Source organism: Notolabrus celidotus, chromosome 19, assembly GCF_009762535.1.
Source record: "Notolabrus celidotus isolate fNotCel1 chromosome 19, fNotCel1.pri, whole genome shotgun sequence".
In the NCBI taxonomy this organism is placed as follows: domain Eukaryota; kingdom Metazoa; phylum Chordata; class Actinopteri; order Labriformes; family Labridae; genus Notolabrus; species Notolabrus celidotus.
The window spans coordinates 16,110,313-16,137,489 of NC_048290.1; the positions used below are offsets into that span (position 1 = coordinate 16,110,313).

The 27,177-nt window shown below is 40.4% G+C and overlaps 1 protein-coding gene across 1 annotated transcript in view; it reads right to left on the reverse strand.

Moving 5' to 3' along the window:
• atp8b1 (ATPase phospholipid transporting 8B1) overlaps window positions 1-27,177 on the reverse strand; it is a 36,219-nt gene that overhangs the window by 1,601 nt on the left and 7,441 nt on the right. Inside the window, exons 2-29 of the mRNA XM_034709118.1 lie at window positions 17,326-17,510; window positions 17,046-17,143; window positions 12,753-12,866; window positions 12,569-12,667; window positions 12,276-12,337; window positions 11,774-11,846; window positions 11,104-11,174; window positions 10,425-10,507; window positions 9,747-9,905; window positions 9,424-9,512; window positions 9,038-9,228; window positions 8,819-8,903; window positions 7,898-8,021; window positions 7,123-7,166; window positions 6,590-6,746; window positions 5,797-5,985; window positions 5,317-5,429; window positions 5,057-5,221; window positions 4,839-4,950; window positions 4,054-4,129; window positions 3,827-3,959; window positions 3,500-3,628; window positions 3,256-3,412; window positions 2,936-3,159; window positions 2,701-2,784; window positions 2,051-2,296; window positions 1,674-1,812; window positions 717-847 (exon numbers count right to left, since the gene is read on the reverse strand). Of these exons, the coding sequence (XP_034565009.1) occupies window positions 717-847; window positions 1,674-1,812; window positions 2,051-2,296; window positions 2,701-2,784; window positions 2,936-3,159; window positions 3,256-3,412; window positions 3,500-3,628; window positions 3,827-3,959; window positions 4,054-4,129; window positions 4,839-4,950; window positions 5,057-5,221; window positions 5,317-5,429; window positions 5,797-5,985; window positions 6,590-6,746; window positions 7,123-7,166; window positions 7,898-8,021; window positions 8,819-8,903; window positions 9,038-9,228; window positions 9,424-9,512; window positions 9,747-9,905; window positions 10,425-10,507; window positions 11,104-11,174; window positions 11,774-11,846; window positions 12,276-12,337; window positions 12,569-12,667; window positions 12,753-12,866; window positions 17,046-17,143; window positions 17,326-17,491 (3,513 nt within the window). The 5' untranslated portion in view covers window positions 17,492-17,510. The remainder of the gene's footprint in view (window positions 1-716; window positions 848-1,673; window positions 1,813-2,050; window positions 2,297-2,700; window positions 2,785-2,935; window positions 3,160-3,255; window positions 3,413-3,499; window positions 3,629-3,826; window positions 3,960-4,053; window positions 4,130-4,838; window positions 4,951-5,056; window positions 5,222-5,316; window positions 5,430-5,796; window positions 5,986-6,589; window positions 6,747-7,122; window positions 7,167-7,897; window positions 8,022-8,818; window positions 8,904-9,037; window positions 9,229-9,423; window positions 9,513-9,746; window positions 9,906-10,424; window positions 10,508-11,103; window positions 11,175-11,773; window positions 11,847-12,275; window positions 12,338-12,568; window positions 12,668-12,752; window positions 12,867-17,045; window positions 17,144-17,325; window positions 17,511-27,177) is intronic.

Consider the following 27,177-nt stretch of genomic DNA (forward strand, 5'->3'; position numbering starts at 1 on the left):
GAAAACTTCCTGAGACTCCTCACAGGAGCTTGAAGTTAAAACAAAGGATGTGTAGAAGAAGAAGAAACAGGCCTCGACAGAGCTTCATAATGTGTTTCTTAAGCACAAACATTTTTCCAAATAATGCTTTTCCAACTTCCTCTATGTGTAACTTCTGTTGCCTCTAGAGCAACCACAGCATCCACTTATCTTTCTTATTGTTCTCTGTAAGCAGAAAAGCTGCAGGTCAACAGCTTAAAGGCTGATTTATACTTCTGCGTCGAATGGACGGCATAACCTACGCCGGAGGTCTGTGTAGCTCCCGTACCTACGCACGTAGCTGACGTGCGCCTCCTCCTCCAAAATGTAACTACCCGTAGAATCGAAGCAGACCGCAAGCCCTGTGATTGGTCCCCTCGGCAGCATTGTATTTCATCTCCTCCTCTCTATTCTTCCCTGTAATCATGTCTGTATGATAGACAGCAACATGTATCAGCTGTAGATTAACATAACACGCTCTGAATTGCTGTGGAAGAGTAAACTGAGATCGTAGCGGGGCCGGAAGAAGCCGACCGGCTATCAGAGAGACCACACTGCCCTCAAGCGTTTCGGCGGACAATTGCTGCGCGTCACGGACACATCGATGCACAAGTATGTGGTGCTCATGTCCGCGTCAGGCCCTGCTGCGTAGGGGGGACGCAGAAGTTTAAATCAGCCTCGACTCTCTCAGGTCTCACCTTGTCTCCTACAGATGGCCAGATGGATTTATAGAGGAACTGGATGCAGATGACGGGCAGCAGACTGATGCCCACACTCAGGATGATGGTTAACCACAGGTAGGGCTGACGCAGAGCGTTCGATGCAGCGCCTAAAATACACAAAATATAAACATCAGGGGAGTCAGGGAAAGGGACGGGTGTTTGTGTGCAAAACAACTTCAGAGGAGAATTAAACTTTGAGAACTTCAAATCATTTTTCCTTTAATATTTTGACAAGTTTGTGCAGCTCCTTTTTCCTCTAAATGTCATGCACAGACGTGAAGCTCTTATGCTGCAGTGCAAGTAAAGATCTTGGACTCATGGTGTCCTTGGTTTTGAAGGACTGAGAGGTTAAAGTATAAAACGTGATGCAGGGCATGTCTTTTCTTTCACACAAGGTTTTGGAAAGTGGGGTTAAAGTTTGGAAGTTTTTCAAATGCTGGATAGCCCAGAGCGTCTGTTTGGGAATTCAATAAAAGAGAAACTTTCAGGTACAAAGTCAGAGATTAAAACAGTACTTAGTTTCTCTCTGCAGCTCAGAACAACTTGATGTAATTCAGTGTCTCAGAGAAGATACCCAACACGGTCTCAGCAGATGTGTGTCTAACATGAGTCTGGTCCTGCAGGAGGTTTCTGCCTGTTAAAGGAAGTTTGTCCTTGCCACTGTAACTTGCTAAATACTGCAAAGTGCTCTGCTCATGGTGGACTAAGATGAGATCAGACTGAGTCCTGTCTGTAAGAGGGGACAGGAACTTATCCTGTCTGATGATGGGTCTTTATTAATAATAGAACATACAGGAAACTGAAGACCTGCTCTGTTTGGAAAGAGTTTGAGGATATCGTTTGTTGTGATATGGCGATATATAAATAAAGATTGATGGATTGAAAATACATCAGATATCCATATAACACTGTAGTAAGCATGCGACGACTTACCGGTGAATTTGAACATTGACGGGAAGATGACGTGGATCCCGGCGCTGTGGATGTCAAACATGATGCCGAAGTAGATCGCTATGCTTCCCAAAACCGCAAAGCAGTTGACGAAGGTCCAGTACGAGGTATCCAGAGAAATCTAGACAAAAAATACGGAGGACAAAGTTCAGCAGGTCAATCTCACAACATCAAATCATTACATGCATTTTGTATAAACCTCTTAAATCCAGGTTTATTCTTTTGTTACTCCTTCAGTGAGGACTTCAAAAAGGACTTCATAACACATGTTGATATTTCCTTCATATCTAGTCATCTACAGCTGATACTAAAATATCAACCCGTCCCCGTCTTCCTTCTTCAACTACTTTGAGACGAACCTGCAGGTTGACTATGAAAACCAGCGACGAGGAGGTGACCACGGCGAAGGACTGGTAGTCGGAGGGGGCTTCTCCGTCCTGCCCCATGGTCTGCAGGAAGGCTCCGTAAGGTATGAAGAAGATGATGAGCGAGACGAAGATGCCATGGAACAAACTGGTGAAGAAGTTCTTGTAGTTGAACAACAACCCCTGCTGGCCCGGCAGGTAGAGCTTCGGGAACTTCAGGCTCAGTTTATCATTTACATCCTGCAGGAGGAGGAGGAGGAAGAGGAGGAAGCAGAGGGATCAGTTGAGAGTACTGAGGGACTTCTGTTTCATTTGAGTGATGAGATGAGGACAAGAAATATATACAAACAACACTTCCTTTATTCCTAAACCAGAGACTTATTTTATTTTGTATATTTAATGCTTTTAAGGAACCTTATTATGACCAATAACAAGCATACTGGAGGATGTTCTTCACTCTGATTGGGCCTGAAACATCAAGATGTAATCATTCCTCGCATCCCTCACCATGCTTTTCTTCCTGGCTGAACCAATCTACTGAAGCGATTACCAAACCTTTCATACCTTTCACTCACTTGCTCCCAAACGTTATAATATAAAGCCCGGGGTCACTTTGTTCGACCTTTACTAGGCCTGCTTCTTACCTGGTCAAGAAGTCCAACAAGCAGAACCGGTAAGCTGCTGTAACACAGATTGTAGAGAGTGATGAACCAGTCTTCGTAGGCGACCTGATGAGAGAGAAACAAATACATATCAATCAGTTTGTCCGTGAAATCAAAGCCATGAGGTTTCCTAGGCTTTTGAAGACAGCCTCAATGGGACAAATGAGGAACTGCAGTTTTTTGCACTACTGCATTATTCACTGATGTTGCCACTGACCTGTGAGGAGTATCCGCTGAAGAAGGAGTACCAGAAGTGGACCAGTGTGAAGGCGAAGTTCTTGAAGAAGAAGAAACGGAGAAACTTGCACATTCGGATGTAAGACCAGCGCCCGTGCACCAGCAGGAGGCGCTCCAGGTAACGGAACTGAGCGAAGGCGTAGTCGCTTGACATGACGGCCTGCATCCCCTCCTGACCGCTGATCCCGACACCGATGTCTGCAGCTGAAGGGACAGAGAGAGAGGAGAGGAAATGTAGATTCTTTTTTCTCTCAGAAGTGAAGAATTCTCCTTTAAAGAAAGGAAAGTTTGTGTCCTCACTCTTGATCATGTTGACGTCGTTGGCTCCGTCTCCGATTGACAGGGTCACAGCTTTCTTGTACTTCTTCACCAAACTCACAACGTTAGCCTTTTGCTTTGGAGTCACGCGACAGCAGATGACCGCCTCGCACTCACACGCCATGTCCACAAAGTCAATCTGTGGAGACATGCCATCATATTTATCATCATGCAGCCCGTCATACGATGCATTCCGTGATCAAATCTCACTTTTATCTAGTCCTACCTGTCTCAGCTCCTTCTCCCGGTCATCCATCGGCTGTCCGTCCTGAGTGTTGGCGGGAGGGGTGCGCTTTCCAAGACGACGAAGACGCAGGCGGCGACGTTTCTTCTTCTTCTCATAAAGAATCTCATTCTTAAAAATTAAAAAACAGAATGAATACAGAATAAAATCCAAGATGTTGCCTTAGGAGAAAATCATTTCTATTTACGAGCTGCAAGGTTATCCCTAGAGCTAAATGTTCCCGAACAAACATCCTTTGTTTTTACATCGACAGGCTCAGATTTTTTTATTTGAGTTTCTGACAACATAACAGAATGGTTTGTTCATTACCAGCCATCCTCCTGTGATGATGAGAGCGTTTCTGCCGGGCATTGGGAAGAACGGCTCCGCGGGTCTCTTCTTCCCTCGAAGGACGGTTTGAGGCTCGTTCCTCCTGTTGGTCTGACGGATCCTCAGCTTCTCACTGAGATGGGGACACAGCAGACATGAGCGTTAATAAAAAGGTAGAAATCTTAACACAGTCGTCTCTGTCAGTTGTTGTTTTAATATCAACTCACTTGACGTCTTCTCCGTAGTGGATCTGCATTTCGTCAGTCAAAAGGGAACAGGAAAATCCAATGTTCTCTGCCGTTTCTGGGGACAGGATTAAACGTGTTAAAGTTTGTTGTTGTTTTAAAGAGAAGCTTCATTCACAAATCAATCCATCAGACTTTATTTATAAAGCGTTTTTCATACAACGACTATACACAAAGTGCTGTAAATAAAAACAACTTAAAATAGAATAAATGAAGAAGGAAGATATATATACATAAAAATAAAAAGACCCCCCATCCTGATCCCAACCCCACCCCACAATCCTAAGGAAAAATAAATAAATAAATAAATAAATAAATAAATACAATAAAAATAAAAAAGAAGTTGTTGATGAACTGAGGAACACTAATGATATCTTAATGAGGAAACACTGGAGGTAAAATAAGATGTTAAAACTCACCACAGGAAATTAAACTCACCAAAATAAAATACATTTCTGAGATAATAAAACACTAAAATATTAAACCATTAAAATAAAATAAGATGCTATACTTAAAATAAATAAATTAAATAAAAAGTGAATAAAATTTGAACTAGATAATTAATTAATAAATGAATGAATGAATTAATTAATTAATAAATAAATAAAGTAAGGTGAAAAAAACTGCAATAAGGTCTGGAGTTTGTTTTTAAAAATGTTTATGTTCTGTGCAGCCCTCAGATCTTCAGGTAGGGTGTTCTACAGGCGTGGAAGCATGCATCTTTCTGCCTCATTGTTGCATTCCTCCTGAGTCTGAGCTGACGGTACCTTTCTTATCTCCAGTCAGGACCCAGATCTTGATGTCGGCCTTGGCTAGTTTGGCGATGGTCTCTGGCACTCCGTCCTGCAGCTTGTCCTCGATGGCTGTCGCTCCAATCAGCTGGATTAAGAGACACAGACGTTTAGAAACAGTTGGATCTGAAAGTTTCAACGCTCCAGAATTCAGCAGAGAAAAGGAGAGAAACTTTGAGTTGTTCTTCACTAACCATCAGGTTGTTCTCGATCTGCTCGTACACGTGGTCGAGGGCGGCGTCTCTGTCCGACATGCTGATCTGAGCCTCTCTGTGTCTCCTGGACCAGTCGTCCCATTCTGCTGCGCTGATGTCTTTGTAGGACAGGCACAACGTCCGCAAAGTTGCGTTGGCAAAGATCTGAAGTACAAAACACAGACCCTGTTACCTTCCACTGAACACCAGGGAAAATATGCATGCCTACATTTGTGTGCAAACAGGAAACATGAACTCACATCCAGAGCCGCCTGGGTGGTTTCTTTGTGTCTGGAGTCAGGGGAGAGCCGCTCGTAGATGACAGTGTCGGCTCCTTTACAGTACAGACGAACTCGACCGTCGGGAAACTTCACTGAAACAGAAAGCAGAGGTGCGACAGAGTTAAAGTCTGTGCTTCAAACCTTTGAATCAAGAATTTGAAGCTCAGAGGCCTAAACTTTGTATCCAGAGTTTCTCAATATTGTCCGTCTACTGACACCAACACACCTAAATGTTCAACATTTAGAAACGTATTCTCGTCTCAATTCTGTGAAAGATTGTACAAAGAAAGTGTATATTTTATAATGATAATAATGTGATAATGCTACAAGCTTAACAACTTTTATTTTGGCTTCACCTTTGAAACCAAGGCGCCACATCCACCTCTGGAATAATATCTTTGCCTACAACTCTTGTTAGAAGAGCAACAGTTTGTGTTTTGTGTCAGTGTGTGTCCTTACGGATGATCGACATGCGTTTGCGGTCGGAGTTGAAGTCGAGCAGCGCCAACATTTCGTAGGTCACTTCCTTGTCCATCTCTCTGATGGTGATGGTGTCCTGCGTCCGAGAGAGAAACACGTAGCCGAAGTTCCTCGCTGCGGTCACCAGAGCACCCTCATCAGGAGATGCAGCCTGGTAGATAAGTTCACCTGAGAGACAGAGATGTGGACTCAAACGTAAGAAGGTTGTGTAAAAAAAAAACGCAGTTTTCTACCCAGATAACATATTCAGTTATGATATGATAACATCGTTTAATGCAGCTTTAAATCCTCTTGAGGGGAAACTATCAATCAATCAATCAAGCTTTATTTATATAGCACCTTTCATAAAAATCTAATGCAACCCAAAGTGCTTTACAGTGATTGAAAACCAGGAAGAAGCAGAAATACATTTTAAAATAGAGACTAATGCACATCAACAACAATAAAATGTGTAATTAAAATAAGTTAAAGCATCAAATTAATATTAAGAATATAAATAGTTAAAATAAATAAATTAAAAAGGGTAAGAATAAGAGTTAAAGATAAAAATGTAAATACAACTGGGTAGATAAATAAAAAATAAAAAAAATGAATAAATAATAAAAAATAAAAAATTAACAGTTAAAATCAATAAAAAAAACATTTAAGTCTATATAATAGTAAAAAGTAAGTAATAAAATTGTTAAACCCTAAAGAAAAGCCAGACTGAATAAATATGTTTTTTGTTTCCGTTTAAAAGTCTCAATATCTCCAACTAGGATGTGATGGTTACCGTCTTTGTTCTCCACCATGACGGTGTGGCAGAGGGAGAGCAGTTTGAAGAACTCTGTGGCGTCTTTGTCCTTCCTCGATCGCACGCAGGAAACCAGGGAGTGATCCAAGAACGGGAACTTTTTGTCTGCAAGATTGTTCCAGCTCCAGTCCACCGGCTAACAGGAAAATAAAACATGAAACAGTAAAATAATAAGTTAATGTTTGTGTGAGGAATTAAGTTACAAGAAATACAAGAAATCTTTTGTTTGGCTTTTTAAGTTTGTCTGAAGATTTGCAGCAAAGACTGAGAATTCAGGATCACTTCTTAAATTCAGTTTCTGGTTTGAAAGAAAAGTTTGTTTTAGCTATTAGTTAGCAGTCATTTCGGTTTGTCTGTTCACTAATTCAATGCATATAAATATAATACTCTGCAATGTCCACAAAAAGTCAGCTGTATGAAATGACTGATCTGTAATCGTTTGGAAAAAAATAAAGAATATAAAAGAGAGGAAGAAGAATTTCTTAGTAAGAGTAAATATATTTGAGTTTTACCCTTCCTCTGTCCAGCGACACTCCCTCAGCAGTCGTCGGATCCCCTGCAGGAAAGAAAGGAGGTCCACACATTTATATTATGGCAAAGAAAAAGGAGTTTGCAAAAAAAAAACAGAAGGCTTGATGTCCATTTTTTTTTAAATCAAATAGAAATAACGTTGCCTAAAACAAAACTTCTATCAGTGACAGTAACAGGTAAAGTCTAGTACAGGAGAGACTTGGTGTTCTATACAATGGGAAAGAGAAGGAATGTTTATATTGCATCTGTAATGGCCAAATTGAGATTGAAAATATCAGCATATCATAGAAAAAGTGGAAAAATCATCCATCATGCATCCCTAAAAAACAACTATGACTTCAAACTAACAAACAGGCCGGTAGAGACCTCATTTGTTTGTGTTTATGGCTTTGTTCTGGTCCATATTCCACTTCTTCCTGCTTCCTCAAAGTGATCATTAAAAAGTTAATTTTGCATCCCCCTGATAACACTGTGTCAAAACTAAAGGGTTTGAATTTTTAGCACTAACAGATTTCCTGCAGTTAATTTTGTTGTTTTTGCATTAGAAAAGAAACAGTTGTCATTCCTGAATAAACGCAGCAGAGGGCACCCTTCACTTTCTTTCTCATCTTGACTTCCAAAACCATTCTTCTCTGGCTTTGCTCCAGAGATTTGAACTTTTTGAGTTTAGTGAAATAAACCAAAGTTTGATCAACAACTCTTACACCCTGACAGATTGTTTTCTTTATGTTCATGTGCGATAACACAGATCCGTACCGTAGGTGCGTCCAGCAATGGTGCACTTCTTGAACTGCATGATGTTCTGAGTCAGTGTTCCCGTCTTGTCGGAGAAGATGTACTCAATCTGTCCGAGCTGCTCGTTCAGGGTGGTGGTTCGAGCCTGCACAGGGAGAACACAAGGGTATTTAATGAAAAGGTGCAGATGGACGCACAGGGAGAAGATTTCACTGCTACAGGTACCCGTCCTGTTTTTAATAGCGCTGCTGCAGCTCATGTTAGGGGGGGAAGTTCCTTTTCAAACATTCACTAAAACATTTCCAGACTGCTCAAGACTCGGTAGATTTTGAAGAACTTACTTACATTGATTCAAGATGTCAAATTGATCTTTAAGTAAGGGATAATGTAAAGTGAGCAGGTCTTTATGCCAAATAGAATCCAGACAGGATGAGACAAGACCCTGATTTGAAGTGGAGAGGTCTTGTCTTCCCTCATATTATTGTGGAACCCTCAAATTTAAGACTCTTGTGAAGTAAGAACTGAAAACAAGCTTGAAAACATTGAAAAATGAAACTTTTGGTGTCTTCACAGCATTGTTTGATGACAAATGTAGCTATTAGGACATCAAAATGTTTACTTTCTTACACATGTATTGCTGTAGAACTAACTTATTTTCAAAAAACTTAAAATATGCATACATGTGATGCCATATTTTCATGCATTTTAAAATAAACATGGCAAAAGTCTGTAAACCTAATCATCTTTATCCCCTCCTTTTCTCTATAGCTCACTGCAACAGTTCTCTAGACTTAGTGTGAATCCTGCATAAATAGATATTTGCTTTAGCACAACAGCTAACTTCTCTATCTTGTTGTAAGCATCCTGTGCTAACAATGAGATCGGCGTTTCACCTGGAAAAAATTCAGCACAGTCAGAATCGTGGTTTAAATATCAACGTACCTTAGCTGGTGTGTCTTTCTCTGCATGATACATCTGCAGGTCCCAGTTGATGAACTTACTCTGGCCCAGACGGATCACCTCCACACTGAACATAAAAAAACCCACAATATTTTCCTCTTCTTAACATGTGTGTATCCTACCAAGATACATCAACACCAGTTTGTAAACCTGACATCACACTTTCTCACGACGATGACCCTGGAGCTCAGCTTTACTGACCTGACGTAGAGGGAGATGGGCACCATGGTGTTGAGCACGATGATGTATCCCCAGAAGCTGAGGAAGCCTCTGTAGGAGGCGTCCTGGTCCTTCCCGTCGTACAGATACCAAGCCTTGGAGCCGATCTCCTCGTACCAGAAGGTGTGACCGATGGCGAGGCCTGCTGCAACCAGGATCAGCAGCACGAAGATCTACACGGAGGAGGACGGGAATACCGCAAGTATGTGACAAAGGAAAAGCTCCGGGGATTTCGAAAAGATGGCCTTTTTTGAGTATTTAAACTGTGAGTTTAAATTCTGGAGGCCCCGGCATGCAAGGTCGGATGAAATCTGAAGCTAAATGAACATGCAGTGGTCAGAAAACATACGCCTCCAACTCAGACTCACTGTGTAAACCATGTAGTTCATCAGCTCGTCAATCTTGGTCCTCTTGAATCTCGTCTTCCCACCATTCCTCATAATTTTGGTGTCGGCTCCTGCAGAAAAATGTAATGAAGCTTTGAATTCTAGCCATCTGGTCAATAGTACCCATCATGCATTCATCATTAACATCTCTCTCACAGGAATGACGTTTGCAAACGTCTACTAAGACCGATCTCTCTGCAGTGAACTCTGTTAGAGCCATCATCAGTGTTATTCCAGATTTTCAGAATCATCATCTTTTCCTCAGGTTTGAAGCTTTGAGTTTTCATCCTGTTAAGGGTTCTTACCTGCGAAGATGACGAGCCCGTGACACTCTTCTGTGTTCCTGACCTTGCAGCCTCGGAGCAGCATGTTGTCCAGGTCCAGAGGGTAACGCTCCCTCTGCCACAGCATCGTCCCGATGAACTTATCCAGGCGATTGTTGGGCTCCTCACACTCGATCAGAGCTACAGGAGAGGAGGGACGGTTCAAACTCTGCTGATATGCACTTTAATGTTAACAGCGAAAGGTGAAAGTTTCCTGATTGCTGTTTGTGTTTGGAAGCACATTTTTTACTCTGCTGCCTTATTTGTTGAGATTCTTCCTAATGTAAGAGTTCATTTTTGGTCCTTTCATTCAATTTAAAACATGATGTTTGCTCTTTTTCAAAATGTGCTGTTCAAATAAAGTTCTACTTGTTCTTTTCTTCCATAATAATTGCAATAAAAAGGAAAATCGTCCCGTTTACAAGTACTTTAAAAAACAAGTATTCTATCAGAGGCCCTGCATCTTTATTCTCATCTGTAACTCTTGCAGCTATCAGTGTTATCATTTATTTATTGGCTCAAAATAAAAAAAATGCTATTCTTTTTGGTTTGTTTAAATACATTTGAGCAGATATATTTTAGAAAACCTTCTCCTGTCACGATTACTCCTTTCAATAATCAGAAAATCTGAAATTGAGTGTAGTTTAGAGCCTCTCTCACCGTCAAAGTCCGCCAGCTCGTGCTCATTCTGCAGCCGCTCATCGGTCACTCTGAGGCCCAGCTTAAACTTCAGGTTGGTCTCTCTGCAGGGGAGAGGAAAGAGTGCATCAACACAGGACTGAAAGCATGCATACACAATTTAACAGAATCTGGAGTTAGACCAGACTCCTTCAGGGATCAGGATCATTACCAAAGTAACTGAAATATGCATGGTGTTCAGTGTAACTTGCATCAAAGTTGATTCATGAGGTTGTTTTTCCATAAATGTTCTTTATGTCAAGTTAAAGCCACACACGATGACACAGAGTCAGTCTTAAACTCTTTCACTGATAAATAGGTTGATTACAGGTTTGTTTGATTTTGAGGCGTTCCTAAATCCATAAATATACAGCAGCCCCGGTCACATGGCCGATTAGTTCTTGCAGAGAGCTCTTTACACATTTACCCTGCCGATCAATGCTTAAAGATGTTGACTGAACTAATGAAAAAAACCAAAGATCAAACAAACTTATCAGAGCAAATAGGACTGATCCCGGTGTACAAGGGTCCGTTACACAATGTAGGAGTAGCGCAAACGGTAGATAATGAGGTGCAAACATAAGAGGACATAACACTGAGTTTAGGTTGAGATAAAAGTGTTATAATTTTGGTTTGAGGTTTAATGAAAGGTGAGTCTTACCCGTCGAGCTCTGCTGTTTCTACATAACACAAGCTGTTTGGGTTGGAACTGGACAGCAGCAGGATGTCAGCCTGGAGAAAAATACACATTATAAAGGGTTAAATTCAAGAACTATGAGGAGTTCAGGGTCAAATCTGTTAGTATGTCTGCTCCTCATGTACTAGTCCTGCTTTGAGGGTAAATGAGAGTAATTGCAACACATGACTGACTATATATTTCATATCTCTGATTATCAAAATCACAGCACAGCTCCATGTAGCAGAAAAAAATGCTAACAGCTTATCTCGACAAATAGACTCAAAACAAGAGCAAATGTCTCAGAGCTACAAAAACTTCATAAGTGTGTTTGTCCTTGAATGTCAGCAGGGCAAAATGTGAATAATACACTTTGTCTGTTTGCTTGTTTAACATTATTTGTGATCATTGTTATTGTCATCAGCATTGTTGTTTAAATGTGGGATACATTCCCGTTAGCTTACTCAACATGGAGCTACAGTGGCTGGCTATGTTACTGCAACGTTACACAACCATCTGAGCTTTAGGTGACAGTCCTGATTCATGCAGGAGGTCAAACCTGCATAATTTAACAGTCTTTGCATCTACACCGTCCCAGACAGGCAGGTAACTTTTGCTGAGCGCTGTTATTCTGCATCAGATTGAATCAACGTACCGGGATGAAGTCGTTCTTCTTCAGACGAACCACATCGCCAACCTGAATCTCCCTCCACTTTGAGCCCTGAAACCTGCAGCAGAGAGATGTTCGACCACAGCTTTAAACATGGTGTTCATCATGATTTAATAAATAAAAGGATTTAGAAATGGCAGAAGGTTGTACAGGAACATATTGCATTTTGAAATATGATCGTTTTGGGTTTTTTTATTATATTTTGGGGCATTTTTGCCTTGAAGAGAGACATGAAATGTGGGGAGCAGAGAGGCCGGGAGTTGAACCTCCAACCACTGCAACAAAGACTATAAACTCTGTATATGGGGCGCACTTAGACCGCCAGGACACCGACGCCCTGAAAATTTGATTGAACATTCGGCATGTATTAAAGCACATTTTATAAAACATTCTGCAAAACTACTTTTTCAATCTATCGCTCGGTATCCAAACATGTTGCCAACCAAGTGGCCAAGCTTTTACACATCTCAAAACAGTAAGCACTAACCTTCCATCTAGTAGGACCTCACACTTCCTGTTGTTGATCTCCTTGTCCATCCTGTGCCGCGCCTGAAAGAAATACAACTTTACATGACGATGTGCTGTGGTTTGAAAAGTGGTCACTCAGTTTATGAATGTTTGACTTCTCTTTCTTTCAAACCGGATTTAATAAAAGTTGCTATCCAGTATTGTGAGTGTGCAACAGCTCGATAAAACCGACTGGTGTAACATTAACTTGTGTTCTACCAGGCAGTGTCAGAACCTATGAATGAGTGATTACTAGAAACGTGTCCCTCATACCAGATCATCCACGAGGTCTTTGATGGCAGTGACTCCCAGCACCACGACCAGAGGAATCAGAGTGGTGTACCAAGGCAGAGTGCTGATGTCTGGGATAATCTAAGAAACAAATAAACATGGTTTAAAAACACACAGATCCAGAGTTCATCAGATACCAGCTGTTCTTTTTGTCTTTTTGACGTACCTGTAGGATCAGCAACGCCAAGAAGTAGAGGTTAGCTGCTCTCTTCAGCTGCTCAAACAAGTTCAGGGGGATGAAGGTGAGGACGTTGTACTTGTAGGTCTTGATGGCATTTCCCTGAGGAGAAAACAGATGGCAGACAATGGTGAGCGTTTGCATCTAACCCCCTTACTGCTCATGATCTCATCCGGGTTGTCTACGCCTGGTTTTAGAAAAATCAAAAACAGAGAGACAGTTTTATAGATTGTAACTCATGGTGGCTCACAAAACAGGAGCGGAGCAGGAACGTAGGACTCGTGAAGTTACGGACAAACTCACCAAAGCACACGGACAGTTTGTGCCTTTTATTGAAGGTAATAATAATACCGATAATCTCCCCCCCTCAAACGCTCCTGCTACGGGGGGTAGTACTTTTCAAAGGTCCCATGGCTTTCGGGGGGGCGGGTCCTGCAATGCTGAACGTGTCCTATTGGTAGATTAACCGTAGTGTTTTTATTCCGCCGGTCGTCCACAATAACATCAAACACATCTGTGATTCACTTGATTTCTCTTTCTTTCATTTGTTATATCATTTTTTGTATGTGTGTGTACTTTTCAAAAGAAGAAGCTGTGATTCACTTGATTTAGCAACTTGTAACAGTAGTCTTCTCTCAGCCGTGAATGCATTTCTCCTGTTACGGTTTTAAAAGTGACCCTGTAAACTGGAGACTTTCAGCTGAACGTGTCAGTGTTTGTGGAGTTTACACTGCTGTTGAAACACAGAGGGAGTTCCTGGGAATGCAAACTAGTTTAGTTTTTATTAAGATTTCAAAATATCCTCATCAGATATTTAATAATTGTCTAAAGACGTTTATGAGGGATGCATCCGGCTGAGAGTTGGCAGTTAACAGGGTCGCGGTTTTAACCAAAACACCGGCAGATCTCTGCCACAGGCTTTTGAGTTAAAAAGGATTTGAAAGCCGTGTTGAAACGTTTTTGCTACTCGCGCTTTTGTTTGAAGTCAATCGTCGACGGGTGACATATCAGAAATGCTGAACTCAACCTAATTTCGTCCGCATTTTGAACCAGGTTGTAAACATGTTTATTTCTGCTGTAAAGATCATCCTTTTTGAATGGGTGTGCATGTGGTTTCAGTGATTCTGCTGCCTGCCTCAAGTGGACACTCGAGGAACTGCAGTTTTTAGCACTTCTCCATTGGCTTAATATAAACTGAAACTACATTTCTGGGTAAACATCAAGTTATTTCAGGTTTCAATGACCAAATATGTAATATTTATACTTTGAGAGGTCAGGTTTATTCATATGTGGTGACAAACAAGCCTCAGAGGGGGGCACTCTGTCCTGGATTAGTCAGGGTCAGTCTGCTATCACGGGTGTCAGTGATGCAGTGGTGCTGGGTTTCAGGTGAGGACAACACTGCGATCTCTCTCTGCTTCTCTGGAGCCAAAAACTGTCAAACTTTTGCCATTAAATCGAAGTAACACGTTGCTTTAATTTAACTAACGCAGAACCAGGAAATAATTAAACACCAATGATCCTGGACTGGGAAAGAAAAGGTGTTAGAGCACATTTCTTCCCTACAGCGTCTGGACCAGTTGTCCTAGTTTACGGTGCAGGCAGTGACCCAGTTTGAGAGCAGGTCAGTAATGAGACGGAGCTGCATTTCATCACGGATAATTATCTGATCACTTAGTTAATAGTCTTGACTCAGCTGCGGGACAAAAACAGGCACAATCAAGCACCTTCTCTACCTCGACTATTTAATTTTCTGTTGAACGTAAGATGAAAGCAGAAGTCTCTCAAATGATCTATTTTCAGTCCCAGAGTCTCGCAGTGTCTAATGTGTCTATTAGAGAGACAACGGTTGGCTTGGCTGGTTGATCAGGTTTCAGCCTCCACAAAGGCTGACGACACAAAGCTTCAGACACACGAAAAAACACTCCTCTGTTCACCTGCTGCTCGCAAAACAAAGACAACCCAAGCATTCCCGTCTTCAGTGAGGGCTTAAAATGACAGAAAGGTGACTCAAATAATCGCTTAAAGGAAAGGCTAACGAAACAAAAGAGCTGAATTAAAAACAACATTCAGAAAGTCAGCTGAACAAGCTTAACAATAAATCAAGTAAAAAAATCATTCACATGCTTCATCTTTATCTTAACTGTCATCTACATCTCTCTCAGAACAGACTGTAAAACTTGACTGTGTTAACACTTGTACGACGGGAGAACAGCCTTTAAAATGCTCAGGTGAGTTTTATGGAGTCAGGAATGACTCGGCAGAAACAGAGAGGTGACGTAAGAAGGAAGGAGACATGAAGACTATTTATTTAACAAAGCAGGTTCCTTGAGGGTGAGGTTAATCACACTGGTGCAGGAACCAGGGATTTAAAGCCACTTTCAAATGATGCACAAATTCAGATTTTGGAGTATTATATTTTCCTTCATGCTCACACAGATGATATAACAGTGTCACCACAACTAAGGGACCTTATACGTGTTTATTACCCGGCTCTCTTACTGATCTTCCGGTTGTGTAAGATGCTTGATTCTGATTGGTCCAAACCCCTTGACAATGGTTATTAACTTTCACTAACATGAGCAACACCAGAGGCAAACTGATCACACGTCATGTCAAATCAATCCACGGAAAGAGTTCAGACACATTTAACTTTTGCTTGTTGACACCATAGACTGTAAAGTGAGGTAACACTGTTAGCTTCCGTGAGAATCAAAACAATGTTTCGCTGGTTTCGTTAGTATGCTAATTCAGCTCCTGCTCGTTGACACCATAGACTGTAAAGTGAGGTAACACCTTTAGCTTGGTGGTGATGACAGCAGCAGGGTTCAAAGTTGGACATTAGTTTATTTTTAAAGGTGTGTGAACCGCAGAGCTCAGAGAAGAAGGAGAGCTGAATGAGGACAGTTTCATGTTCAATCCACTGCAACAGGCAGATAAGAACCCAACACCATGAAACGCTAAGTGACGTGGAATCACTGGGACTATTTTTAAAAAACTGCAAACATAAATCATTTTAAATCAATATAGTAAGCAGGTGGTTCTGGGAAATATAATCCCTTTAGTATCCCTTACTATAAAAATGTGCTTAATGAATAAAGAAGACATACAGAGCTACAGAGGAGAAATATCACAGTTACAAATAGTAACTAAATAGTAAAACTAGGCGCTTTGGATTTCTGTCCCCCCCCCCAAAAAAGGTTGCTTATAATCCATTTCATGCATTTAATCTCAGTTTGCTAGTCTACTGTTAAGGCCTCTTTAAAAGTTGTTAAAAACAAATCAAAGAGAGAACTGCAGTATGTCCAGAATATTGCTGAAGGCTCCTCCTCCAGCTTCTAAAGTCCCATTTTTTTCTTGCAAGGCATGGCAGAATCTCAGAACAAAATAATCACTGATTTATGTCTGCACTACGACACATCCAGACCCCTCAGGATTACAAAACATGCCCAGGATCATAGCAAAGCAACATGAAGCAAGCGTTAATCTAAGAGGTAAGCTTGCCGTATACCTGCGGTGTGTACAAAGTGTTGGCTCATCTTAATCAGGGCTTAAATATATTAAGGCAGCGTCCCTGAAATTACATACATGACATCTTTTACTGCTTCTATTATTAGATCACTTTTCTGATGCAACTATAGTATGTTTTTGTTGTCTACAATACTCAAAGGAAACGGACAATATCTCTTGCATTGGTTTGATAAGAAACAGGAACACAAGTCAGATCTGGTCTTTAAAGACTTCTTCACTAAAGGAATCACCGCTCATCAGTTTCCAGATCATGCATGAGGTTTTAAAGTGATTTCCATCCGTCCAAGCATCATTTGTTTTCACTTCATGAGTATGAAAATCTTCAAACTCACTCAGTGTGGATGACAGGACATAAACGCACAATAATGTTGTTTAAATCGAGTGTCGTTTCCATTCATGCAAATTTTAAAGTGATTCAAAGACAGGCTGAAGTTCAAACGCTGCTGAAAAGAAGCTCCATGCAACTTTTCAATGATATAAAAACAAGAGTAGAAAACAGGATGCAGACAAAGTTGTTTAGTAGTAGAGTATAAAGCAGACAAAGTCCACTCAGTGTGAAGGATGCCAAGTTTTTATATCCTGCAGGTTGATATTTATACGAACAAAATAAAGAAAACTGGCTTTTATATGCTCATTTATAAATCCTAATCTCTGTTGTTTGTCCAGGGTGTGTCGGCCTGGCTCGGCTCTATGTGCACAGGATCCGTTTATTCCAGGAACTTTAAAAAGCAGGTTTTTTTATCAACTTACAGAGTATCGACTTTTCTTGAAGCAAAGGAAGACTTTCTTCTGAAACTCTGGCAGTTGGTGATACGGTCGGTCGTTGGCTTTCACTTTCCATCCCAGCTCTGAAAGAAGAAATCATTATTTACAAACTTAACAGAGAGATAAAAACTACACATCTGTTTCTGTTTGATGCACTAAATACAAGGAATCTTTTCATCTAACTCTTGAAAAGCTGACCAAGACATGAAAATTAATTCAGTATAAAACTTAAAAACAAGTCTTCATGTGTCCATGTTCAACTCACCGCTGGGTCTAACTTCCACCGGGGGTTGTGGGGCTCCTGGCGGCTCTTCTTGTTCCTCCTCTTCAGAGCTTACCTCTAATTCATCATCCGTCTCGTCGTCACTGTACGGCATGACCTCATCGTCGGGCCCCAGGGACCCGCGGGAGTCTACACGCCGCCGACTCATCTTGGCGCTTCAAGTATTTCTGAAGAACAGAGAACGAGTGGTTCAAACTGTTAGTATCTCTTACATCATTCACAGTGAATTCACATCAGCTGTTCACCGATGAGTCTGGTTCTGCTCGAGGTTTCTGCCCGTCCAAAGGGATATTTGGCAGCAGAGTGCTCACTCTTTGCAGATTAATATTGTCTCCCTGGGGAGCATAGTGAGTTTAGGTATGTATTAAATGTGCTGTACGAATAAAACTGCACTGGGTTGCACCAGCCTTGCATGAGTTCAAACCATAGACTGTATAAATAATGGACGTTGTATCCGTAATGTCACCCATCTTTTCATCTTTTTTGAATGGGTGTGTATGTGGTTTCCGGTGTTTCTGCAGCCAGCCTCAAGTGGATGCTCGATGAACTGCAGTTCATAACACTTCCGCATGGGCTCTATATTTTGAGACCGGAGGTTGCCGCTTGGTTTAAACATATTTTGAATGTAATTTCTAATTTAGGATGGAGTTTATGCTCTGCTAACATTTCAGGGGTTGCAGCAGCTCAGGTAGCTCAGAAGTTCAATCTTAAATCTCTAAACAAGTGTTAAATCCATTGTTAAACACCGGCTGCGACATTTTGAAATATTCTCCATGATTGATAGCATCCATTAGAGACATAATAATCCGATCTGCGCTCCTGATGCAGTTACTTTTATATTGTGTTGGAATAATAAAAGGTAATGACTCTGAGTTCACGACTAACAAAAGGAATCAAATTGTTAACATATAAAAAAATAGAATAAAAGTTGAAATATTCAAATTATAAAACATCAGAAAAGCCAGGCTGACTTATAAGGTCTAATGTTTTAAAGCATTAATATTTTCCTATTGTATTCATCTTTTAAAACAAATTAAGTCGACATTTTGAGCCAGAAAGTATTGGACACTTACGAAAGAAATGAATCACAACTCATTGTTAAAGCTGCACACAAGAGATAACAGGGTGAGGACAAATGCCAGAGGAAAGATAAATATAAGAAGTTAATGGTGCAACAACACTGGCGACAAGTCTGACGGGTTTGAAAGTGACAAACTGACTTGACTTTGAACTTTAAAGAAAACCAAATATAATCACAAGGGATTATTTATCAAGTACGAGGAGAACGGAGGGAACAAGGATACAGATAAATCAGGACGGGAGAGATTACATGTAGCTGCTCACTTCATTAAAATTAATCTGCACAACTGATGGGTAAAATATTTAGTGTATTTAAATTAGAGGCAACTTATGACACAAAAATCCACCTTGGTACACGAGTACTTCCACTGATGTTCCGTAAACAAAGTCTTCTGACAGGTCGGTTTCAGAAGTCACATGAAGCATGTGTGATGACGCTGCAGCCAGTCTTTGTGTGTTTAAGTGTCATGCTAAAACAGAATATACAGGAATGTGAACACACCCTCTACTCAGGTGTCTTCACAATCAGAGGTTCAACCCGAGCTTTATTTAGCTGAAAAATGAAGCGTGTCTATTTTTAGATGAAACCTGACACCAACCTTATCAGATCGGACTCCAAACCCGGGTCCTGTTTTTAATTGAATGCTCCGAGTTAACACGACACACTACAGTACAATACAGAAACCCCAACCCCATGTAAAGCCTTCATCAGGTTTCACAGCATTTTTTAATCTAGGTGAGAACAACTAGAAAAGCCAGATGAACAACCGTTAACTGTTTCTTAAGATTATTATGAATGCATTCACATTAATATCATATTTTACGGCGCCAAAGGGTTAAAAAACAATTAAATGAGTCACAGGTTGCGTAAGCTGACAGGTTTCTTCATGAGTATAAAAACACACATGCTGTAGCTTAACTCTGAACACACCTTCAGGAGAGTGACTAGGTCAGAGGTACTCATTTTATTAAACCCATCAAACTGTTTTTGCATCCCCTGGCCAGACCACGTAAACAAAACTCTTTGTAGGCGAACAGAAACAGCAGAAATTTACCCAGACTTTTTTCATGCCAGCCCCCTTTGTGAATTTGCACAAGAATTAGGGTGAGTTTAAGTGAGAACGAAGCAGGAAATATTCATGAAAGATCCTCATGTTTACATCATGCAAACCCGGAAGAGCAACACGCAAGAGGATGAGTGAAAGCATCCGAGGTTGAAGGAGGAAATTCACCGAGATAGCTGCACACTAGTCCGTTTACATGCAGCAGTGACATGAATGTAAACACTGTCATATTAGTGTAGACTCTGCTGCTTCATCTGCCATCATGGTGTAAACATTACACAGTATGCTTTTGATGTCATGTCCTGCTTACAGACACTTTTGGGACATGTGTGAACGAGCAGCTCTGGATAATTGCAGGGGAAGAGCTCCTGCAAAATTCTACAAATTTCAAGGAGTGAGAATGTGAAACAGGCTTTAGTTTCTGGTTTACTTAAAAAGGGAGCGTGCCTAAATCTGGTGCGCCAATCTCTGTTTATTGCAAACATTTAATGTAAATGCACATTGTCCTTTTAAATAAACAAACGAAGTAGCACAGAGGCCTCGCATTGACTAGCTTCCGGTCAGATCAGTCAAATGAAGTGCAGCAAGTGGATGCAAACCATAGTTTGCAGTAGCTGAAGTTGAAGGGAAATGTAGGAACACAAGACGTTATTTTGAAAATGTCCTAGAAATGTGGGAACATAGGGATGACCCCCACCCCCTTAAGAACTCTGATACTGAACCACACGTCATATCATACAACTGCTACATATTTGACCCTGCAAAAAAAAAAAAAAAAAAACCCAGGGCGGTTATGAATGAGAATTCAAATGTAGTCTGCAGACATTATCTATATTGTTTCCTGCAACACCAAAGGTAATAAGGAATACAAACATGCATTCAGACTTGGATTAAAGACTGAACATGTTTAAAAAGACTTATGTTTGTATTCTTATTGATATCAACAGAGTTTAATTGTTTAAAGGAATAAAGAGGAGGTCTATGTTCAGGATAAGGAACATGACGTTTCGAGGCTGCGTGCATACGTTACAAAAGTTTTCCTTACAAGTGAGTAAATTTAAGTAAATCGAAACGGACTAATAAGATAATTTGCACTGTGTTAGCTGTGTTTGCTAAATACTGAACTAAATTTTGCATCTGACGTCAAAATTGTAAAAAATGAGAGAGTTTTCGAGCACCGCCAAGATAAGAAAAAAGAAAAAAATTCTGCGTCTGTCCTGAAACAAGTAAAAATGTTACTTCTAACGCAAAAATCCTAATGTCGAGTGATCCAAACTTCCTCTCAAGACACATAAAACTCAATCTCCAGTCTCCTTGGAAAGCCCCAAAAGACACATCCTGGTAAGCAGGAGCCAAGTCTAGCTCAGGTTGGCACCTCAGCGCTTCCCATTGTTAAAAGTTTAATGATGTGGAAGAGTCCATTACCCTGTGAGCAGGTTCACTGATCCTGTGACCAAGAATAAACACCTGAAAGTGCCGGACGAGACGGTACAGGAGTCCAATACAACAAATGGAAGAGTTAAATTTACTCTTAGATAACTTTCACCTCGAGATATGTCCACTTTCATTGATGTACAGTGTTTAATTTCTTGTTGGCGGATCTAGACATCAAAAATATTGCTTCAGGAATCTGACGAGTGGCAAAAATGATGCCCTACCCGAGTCCTTTAGTCAGAGTTTCCAAACCATTTCGACAAATGTTGGTCTGACTGATAGAGCTCTGACTGGTCCCACAAGTCTGCACATGCATCTGAGGGAGGGGGAGGACTTTTAAAGAGAACCTGAGAAGGTAGAGGAAAGAGGAAAGAGGGGGAGGGAGCCTGGGGTGGGGAGTAAAGATGATGACAGCTGAACATTCAGCAGGTTTTTTAAAAGATATTTGGGTTTGTGCTGATTCTGGCGCCCCCTGTGGACAAACTGATATTACTCATCTCTTTACTGATCACGTCCCTTTGGTGTGTATGTGTTTTCTGACATTGAAAATTACACCATAGAAATTGTCAGTCTTATTGCTGATGGTCTTGTTTGCTCTTGTAGGTCGTAAGGAGGCTTCTCTGTTATTTTCAGTCTTTTTCATGAGCAGTTAAAAAACCCTCACTGGAGCTTTTTATCAAAAAATATAATTCTTCTAACACGGGACTTCCACCAGATCCTTGTCCGCTCCGTCTCCGATCCGCTGCGGTCCGGAACAGGACCGCTTGTCAGCTGGAGTCATGTGACCGAGGTTTTTCCCGCGGTAATTACTGAATCAAGGATTCTCCTCCTCCTCTCCTCATCCATGTCGTCTTTCTGGTCCTCTGAAAACCTCTGACCTATTGACTCCAGGCCTGGCTCCACTCATCATGACGGTTTGTTGTTGTAGTTAAAGTGAAATACGTGACCTGCTGGATCAGAGACGCAGCCAGAACAGAACAGAGCCAGTGGAAGTTAACACATTGATTAGAATAGAAACCTATCAGATCCGGTGCCGTGACTGATCGGAGACGGATGGACACGGATCTGGTGGAATTTGGCCGTCAGGCTGGTTCTGAAATATAGATTTTTACATATTTGAGGGCTAAAACAGTCCTCAGCATGAAACATTCTTACATTATTTAACTTGGTTGCTTCAGCCATCAGCTATCAGACAAGGTGCTTGACCTGGCTGCACCTGTGACATGCTTTTTTCATACATCGCCCTCTTCAAAGCCACCAGACTCTATTGACAAAAGCTGTAATTTAACGCAGCAGAGCAGGAATGTTGCTTGTCAATAACTGCATGGATTTATATGTTTATTGTATCTTTGTATTACTTTTGTGTTTTAAAAGGTTAGCTCCAATCAAACTCAATAAAATAACTCAAACGAGCTTACTAGCAGTGTCATCTGGTGGCTTTAAAGAGAGCAATTAATCAGTTATGATGATCTTAATCTTAAAAAACTAATATTTATTTCCTGTGTGGAATCTTTTCCCAATGTCCTCAGACAACCTGAGCCTTTGAGAAGCTGTACGCTGATCATTGAACTGCAAGATCACAATGCATCTAGTGCAGCCTGTTTTTCAACTGCATCCCAAAATACTCTAAAGGAGCAGGTCGAACATTTTTGTATCTCGACCTCAAGCTATGTCATATTCAGGGTCAGGTTTACGTATAGTAGACAGTTCTGTCATAAAAATAAGAAATTACTCTTCAGTTTTTAGTCTCAAATTGACACCACAGGGATACTATTGAACACTTCATTAAATATAAAACAAAAACTCATTATGTCTCTTTGAAAGGAGGAACTTGATAAAGCTATTGAACAGTAGTTGTCAGGAGTCTTCCAGTAACACTCGTGTTGGAGTTAAGTCGACTTAAAGAACTTTGAAAGAGTGTTAATCTTCAGGCGACAGTACCTGATGTCAAAGTCCTCAACATGCAGTCAAACAAGGTGCCACACCAAAAGAATACATATGCTTAACAAAAGCACTGCGTCACAGTCGCATTCATCCGTGTTAGGTGCGTGTTATCACTGAAGGCATGCACAGAAACGTTTCCTAGATTGTGAAACGGTTACAAAAACATGTCAGAGGACGGATGGTAGTGAAGTCACAGACAGTAAGAGACGTCCCTCATGTCCAAAGAAATGATGTCCCATCTTGTTAGTATTATGACGCCTTATGTTGCAATTTGAGAGTGAAAATTCGGGGAGACTTTTGAGATGAAGCTGTACAAGAAAATGTCTTTGCTAGCAAACAACATCTTACTGGTTTATTGTTGGATTCTGATTCAAATGTTTTATTCATGATGTTATTTTTTCATGTGTTTTAGGGATAATGGAGGAAGCGTCTTTTTTTTGCTTCATATTCCTGAAGTCATTCCTCTTTTAATGTTCTGTGTTACATGCAGGAACTAAAGGAGACAACCATAGCTCTTAGTCCAGGCTGGTATCACCACAGTCTGATCAGCTGTGTTACTTGTGCTGCAGACCGTTTTTATTTTATTTTTTATTAACCTTTATTTTACCAGGAATAATCCCATTGAGATACAAAGTCTCTTTTACAAGAGAGTCCTGGCCAAGACAGCAGCATAAAAAGTTTCACATTGAGAACAAGACAAAACATACAGTAACAAGTAACCATTACATCAGTTTATAAATTAGCAGTGTTAAGCTCTATAACATGTGCACAAGCTGATCAGATCTTTTATTCTAGTTTTAAAATCCAACAATCAAATTAAACAATCTAGTTTAGGTGACCTTGAAGCTCAGACCAAGATGGGGGAGAAAAAACACAACATGCACTTTTACCAAAGACAGAGGGAGTCCGAGGAACGACAAAAAGAATTTGTCTATGGGACCGAAGATTTCAGCCACTGTCGACTTTAGGAGTCAATAAAGAGCATAGATAAGACGGCAGCTCCTGGAGTGCGGCCTTATAAAGAAAGATATACCAATGCTCCATTCTTCTGTGGCGTAATTTGACAATAAAGAAGACTATGACTTTGACTTTTCACAAGTCTACATTTTCATACTAGATACAGTGATGTGTGTATCAGAACCCTGAACCAGAAACAGACCGCAATGCAGTATGGTACACAGAGTTCAACATTTCCACTGTACTGTGAGGATTACAAAACCTCTAACACGTCAGCGCACAGTCATCTGGAGAAACATTTCTAAATCAATCCAATCATTGTATTTTGCATTATTAGGTCAGTAAAATAAACATATTTTTTGGCGTTCTATGGAAAAAAAACTAAATGGAGATGCAGCTTCCTCAACCCTTAAACGCCATGACTCCATTTATCACTCTGCATTTATTATTAAAGGTGACACACATCGGTGCATTCTTTACAATAAGGTTGGGTGGTCCTCACTCCAGGAGAGATGGAATATTCATTTGCATTTTTTTTACAGCTCTCTTAGGAAAATTGAATGTTCCACGAGTTCAGTCAGAACTTTTTGTTATTCTGCTTCCAACTCCTGGAACAAGCTGCAGCAGCTCCTTGAACTAAATGCTTTTTTATCTCTTGGACAAGAACCTTGATTTTCAACCTTTTAACCCCTTTTTGTTGCGTTTTAGCTGAGTGTACCTTTGTTAATTGATTGTACCATTTCATTTTTTATAGTCAATCCGTTACACCTCTATTTATTTCTATTTAATCTCAATTGCTTTTACCTTCCTATCACAAATCACCCCATTTGATACCTTGTTGTACTTGATTCAATATCACTTTAAATGAGAGTTGCCTCTCAATGATCTCTCGAGTATAAATAAAGTTTGATTGATTGAAGTGCAGTAATTCTAAACCATTTTGAGTCATGGCTCAAACAGTAGTATCCTAAGTGTTGGCACCCCTTTGTAGCCGTGGCATCACCTGCAGTAGTCACACTGCCAGTCTGAAGCCAATTATGTCACTTGTGCCAGCGATGTAAACCATTACCCATTAGAGGTATTTCATGCCATCTTTCAAAGCCATTCTTTTAACCACACAAATCTGGCGACCCCCGATGGGTAAGGACGCCAAATCTGGGAATCATTACATCTATGATTGACTCGACTGGCTTATATTTTTGGCGGACATGTTGACTCATGTAAACTTAAAGACACATGAAGGATGCATTTAGACTTCATCAATCAATCAATGTGTGCTGGAAAGTAAAGGCTCCTGGTTATACTTCCTGTATTTGAAGCATCATTGCAGATCTTGTGAAATGTTTTAGGGTTTAGTCATTTTCCATGGTATTCTAAGCGCGTTCAAACATAGTTAAAGCATAAGAGAAGGTTAAACACAAACTTTACAGCAGCAAACAAGTCTTGAGTTGATTTGTTTAGTAAGCAGTGCAATGCTTAGTGAAGTGAATTTGCAGTAAACACATCACAATCATCTAAATGTGTGGAAACAAACATGGAGGATGATCGGGTGTGGCCGTGCTTTCAGAATCAAGTGGATGCAGTCAGACGAGGCTCAAAGTATTGGCTACCTTTAGATTGATTTGGTGCTAGGATCGGATTCAAGACGGACATGTTGCAAACACAGATGTGATGTAAAACATGAGGAACAGCTGCAGACAGACATGGACTGATGTTATTGCACATCTTATATTTTCGTGCACGCTCGCTTAGCACTGACCATTAGTGATCGGATCTTACAAGAAACAGGTAAATGTTCGGTAAAGAGGGCCAGCTGCATGAACTAATGCCAGACCTGAAGATGTAGAGCACTTGCAGCAGGAAAGGCAGTAAGAAAATCTTGTGATCTTATAAGTTTACATTGAAAAATATGTAGATAGTTCCTACAGTTCTCTCTCTCCGGTATCGACAGGGAGGAATAAAAAGAGCTACAACAAATACAGCCCAGGGAGGAAAGAACAGAAGCTCCAGCTGTAGTCTGAAGTTATCTGAACAGAACCTTTAGAGGACATTTAAAAAGGTTAAACTGTTAAATACGTTAAAAACTTTCAGTATTGTCTGTTGTAAAAAAAAAAAAGAGAGAGATTTTCTACATCACAGCCAAAGACACCAAACCAGCCTGAAAACAGCATCAACAAACAAATTAATTCACTTTCCTGTCCAGAGCTCTCAATATCCCACCACCTCCTCAAAACCAACCAATCAGATTCCACCTGAGGATCTTAGGAAACCAGTTTTGGTGTCTGTCCTGGGGCATAGTTATGGTGACAGAAGAGTAGGGAGCAGGAGGGGGAGGGGCTGTCGGAGTGGGACAGAGGAGAACATACCTGAGCGACAACAGTGAAACCTGAGAGAAGGGAGGGAGGGAGGGAGGGAGGGAGGGAGGAGTGCAGCGCTCGCTCAGGTGCGGAAGACTCAGACAAACAAAACTACACGAAAGGAGAGACCGTTTCTCAAAACACTGAATACACAGCATGGATCTGAGGGTGTAGTTTCTGTTTCCACTAAACACTTTGGACCCTGTGCGGAAACTAACATTGGATCTTTAGATATTATAACTGGGGGTGTAGATATACCTTCAATTACAACAAATAAACCCTGACCCCTCAAACATACTCATAGTAATTCAGATCAGGAAGATGAAGAGATGAATAGCAGTGCATTTTTTTGTCAGAGTAACTTTATCAAATTGTGCTATTGATTTATTTTTTGGATGATAATATCTCCTGAAATGCAGAAATGTTATTTTTGGACAATATCAGTGCCTGTTTTTATGAGAAAAAAAGGTGCAAAAGAAAATGTGGTATAATTACATCCTCAAAAATGAAAAAGGATGATTTAAAAAAAAAAATTATATATAGATAGATAGATAGATAGATAGATAGATAGATAGATAGATAGATAGATAGATAGATAGATAGATAGATAGATAGATAGATAGATAGATATGCGTGTAAGTAAACTAAGTGAAATCATATTTATTAATAACTTGGTTTGAATTTTATTTCTTAAAAAAAAATTGGAAATCAAAGTTTGAGAAAATTTTACTTGAACTGTTATGATTTTGTGAAGTCAAAACAGTCTTATTTAAAATACTTCTTCAATAATTCTCTCTATTTTATCTTTTCTATCATTCAAAGGTAGCTATGTTTATACAGGCATTTTTTACGTAATCTAAAAAGGTAGTATTTGAATGAAAGTAGACATCCTGTTTTTTATGAATATGAACACATAAGGACTTTCTGCACTGTTTGCAGGAGATGTAGCAGCGCATCAAAGAAAAATCTAAAACGTTTGTTTCTCTAGCTCAAAAACA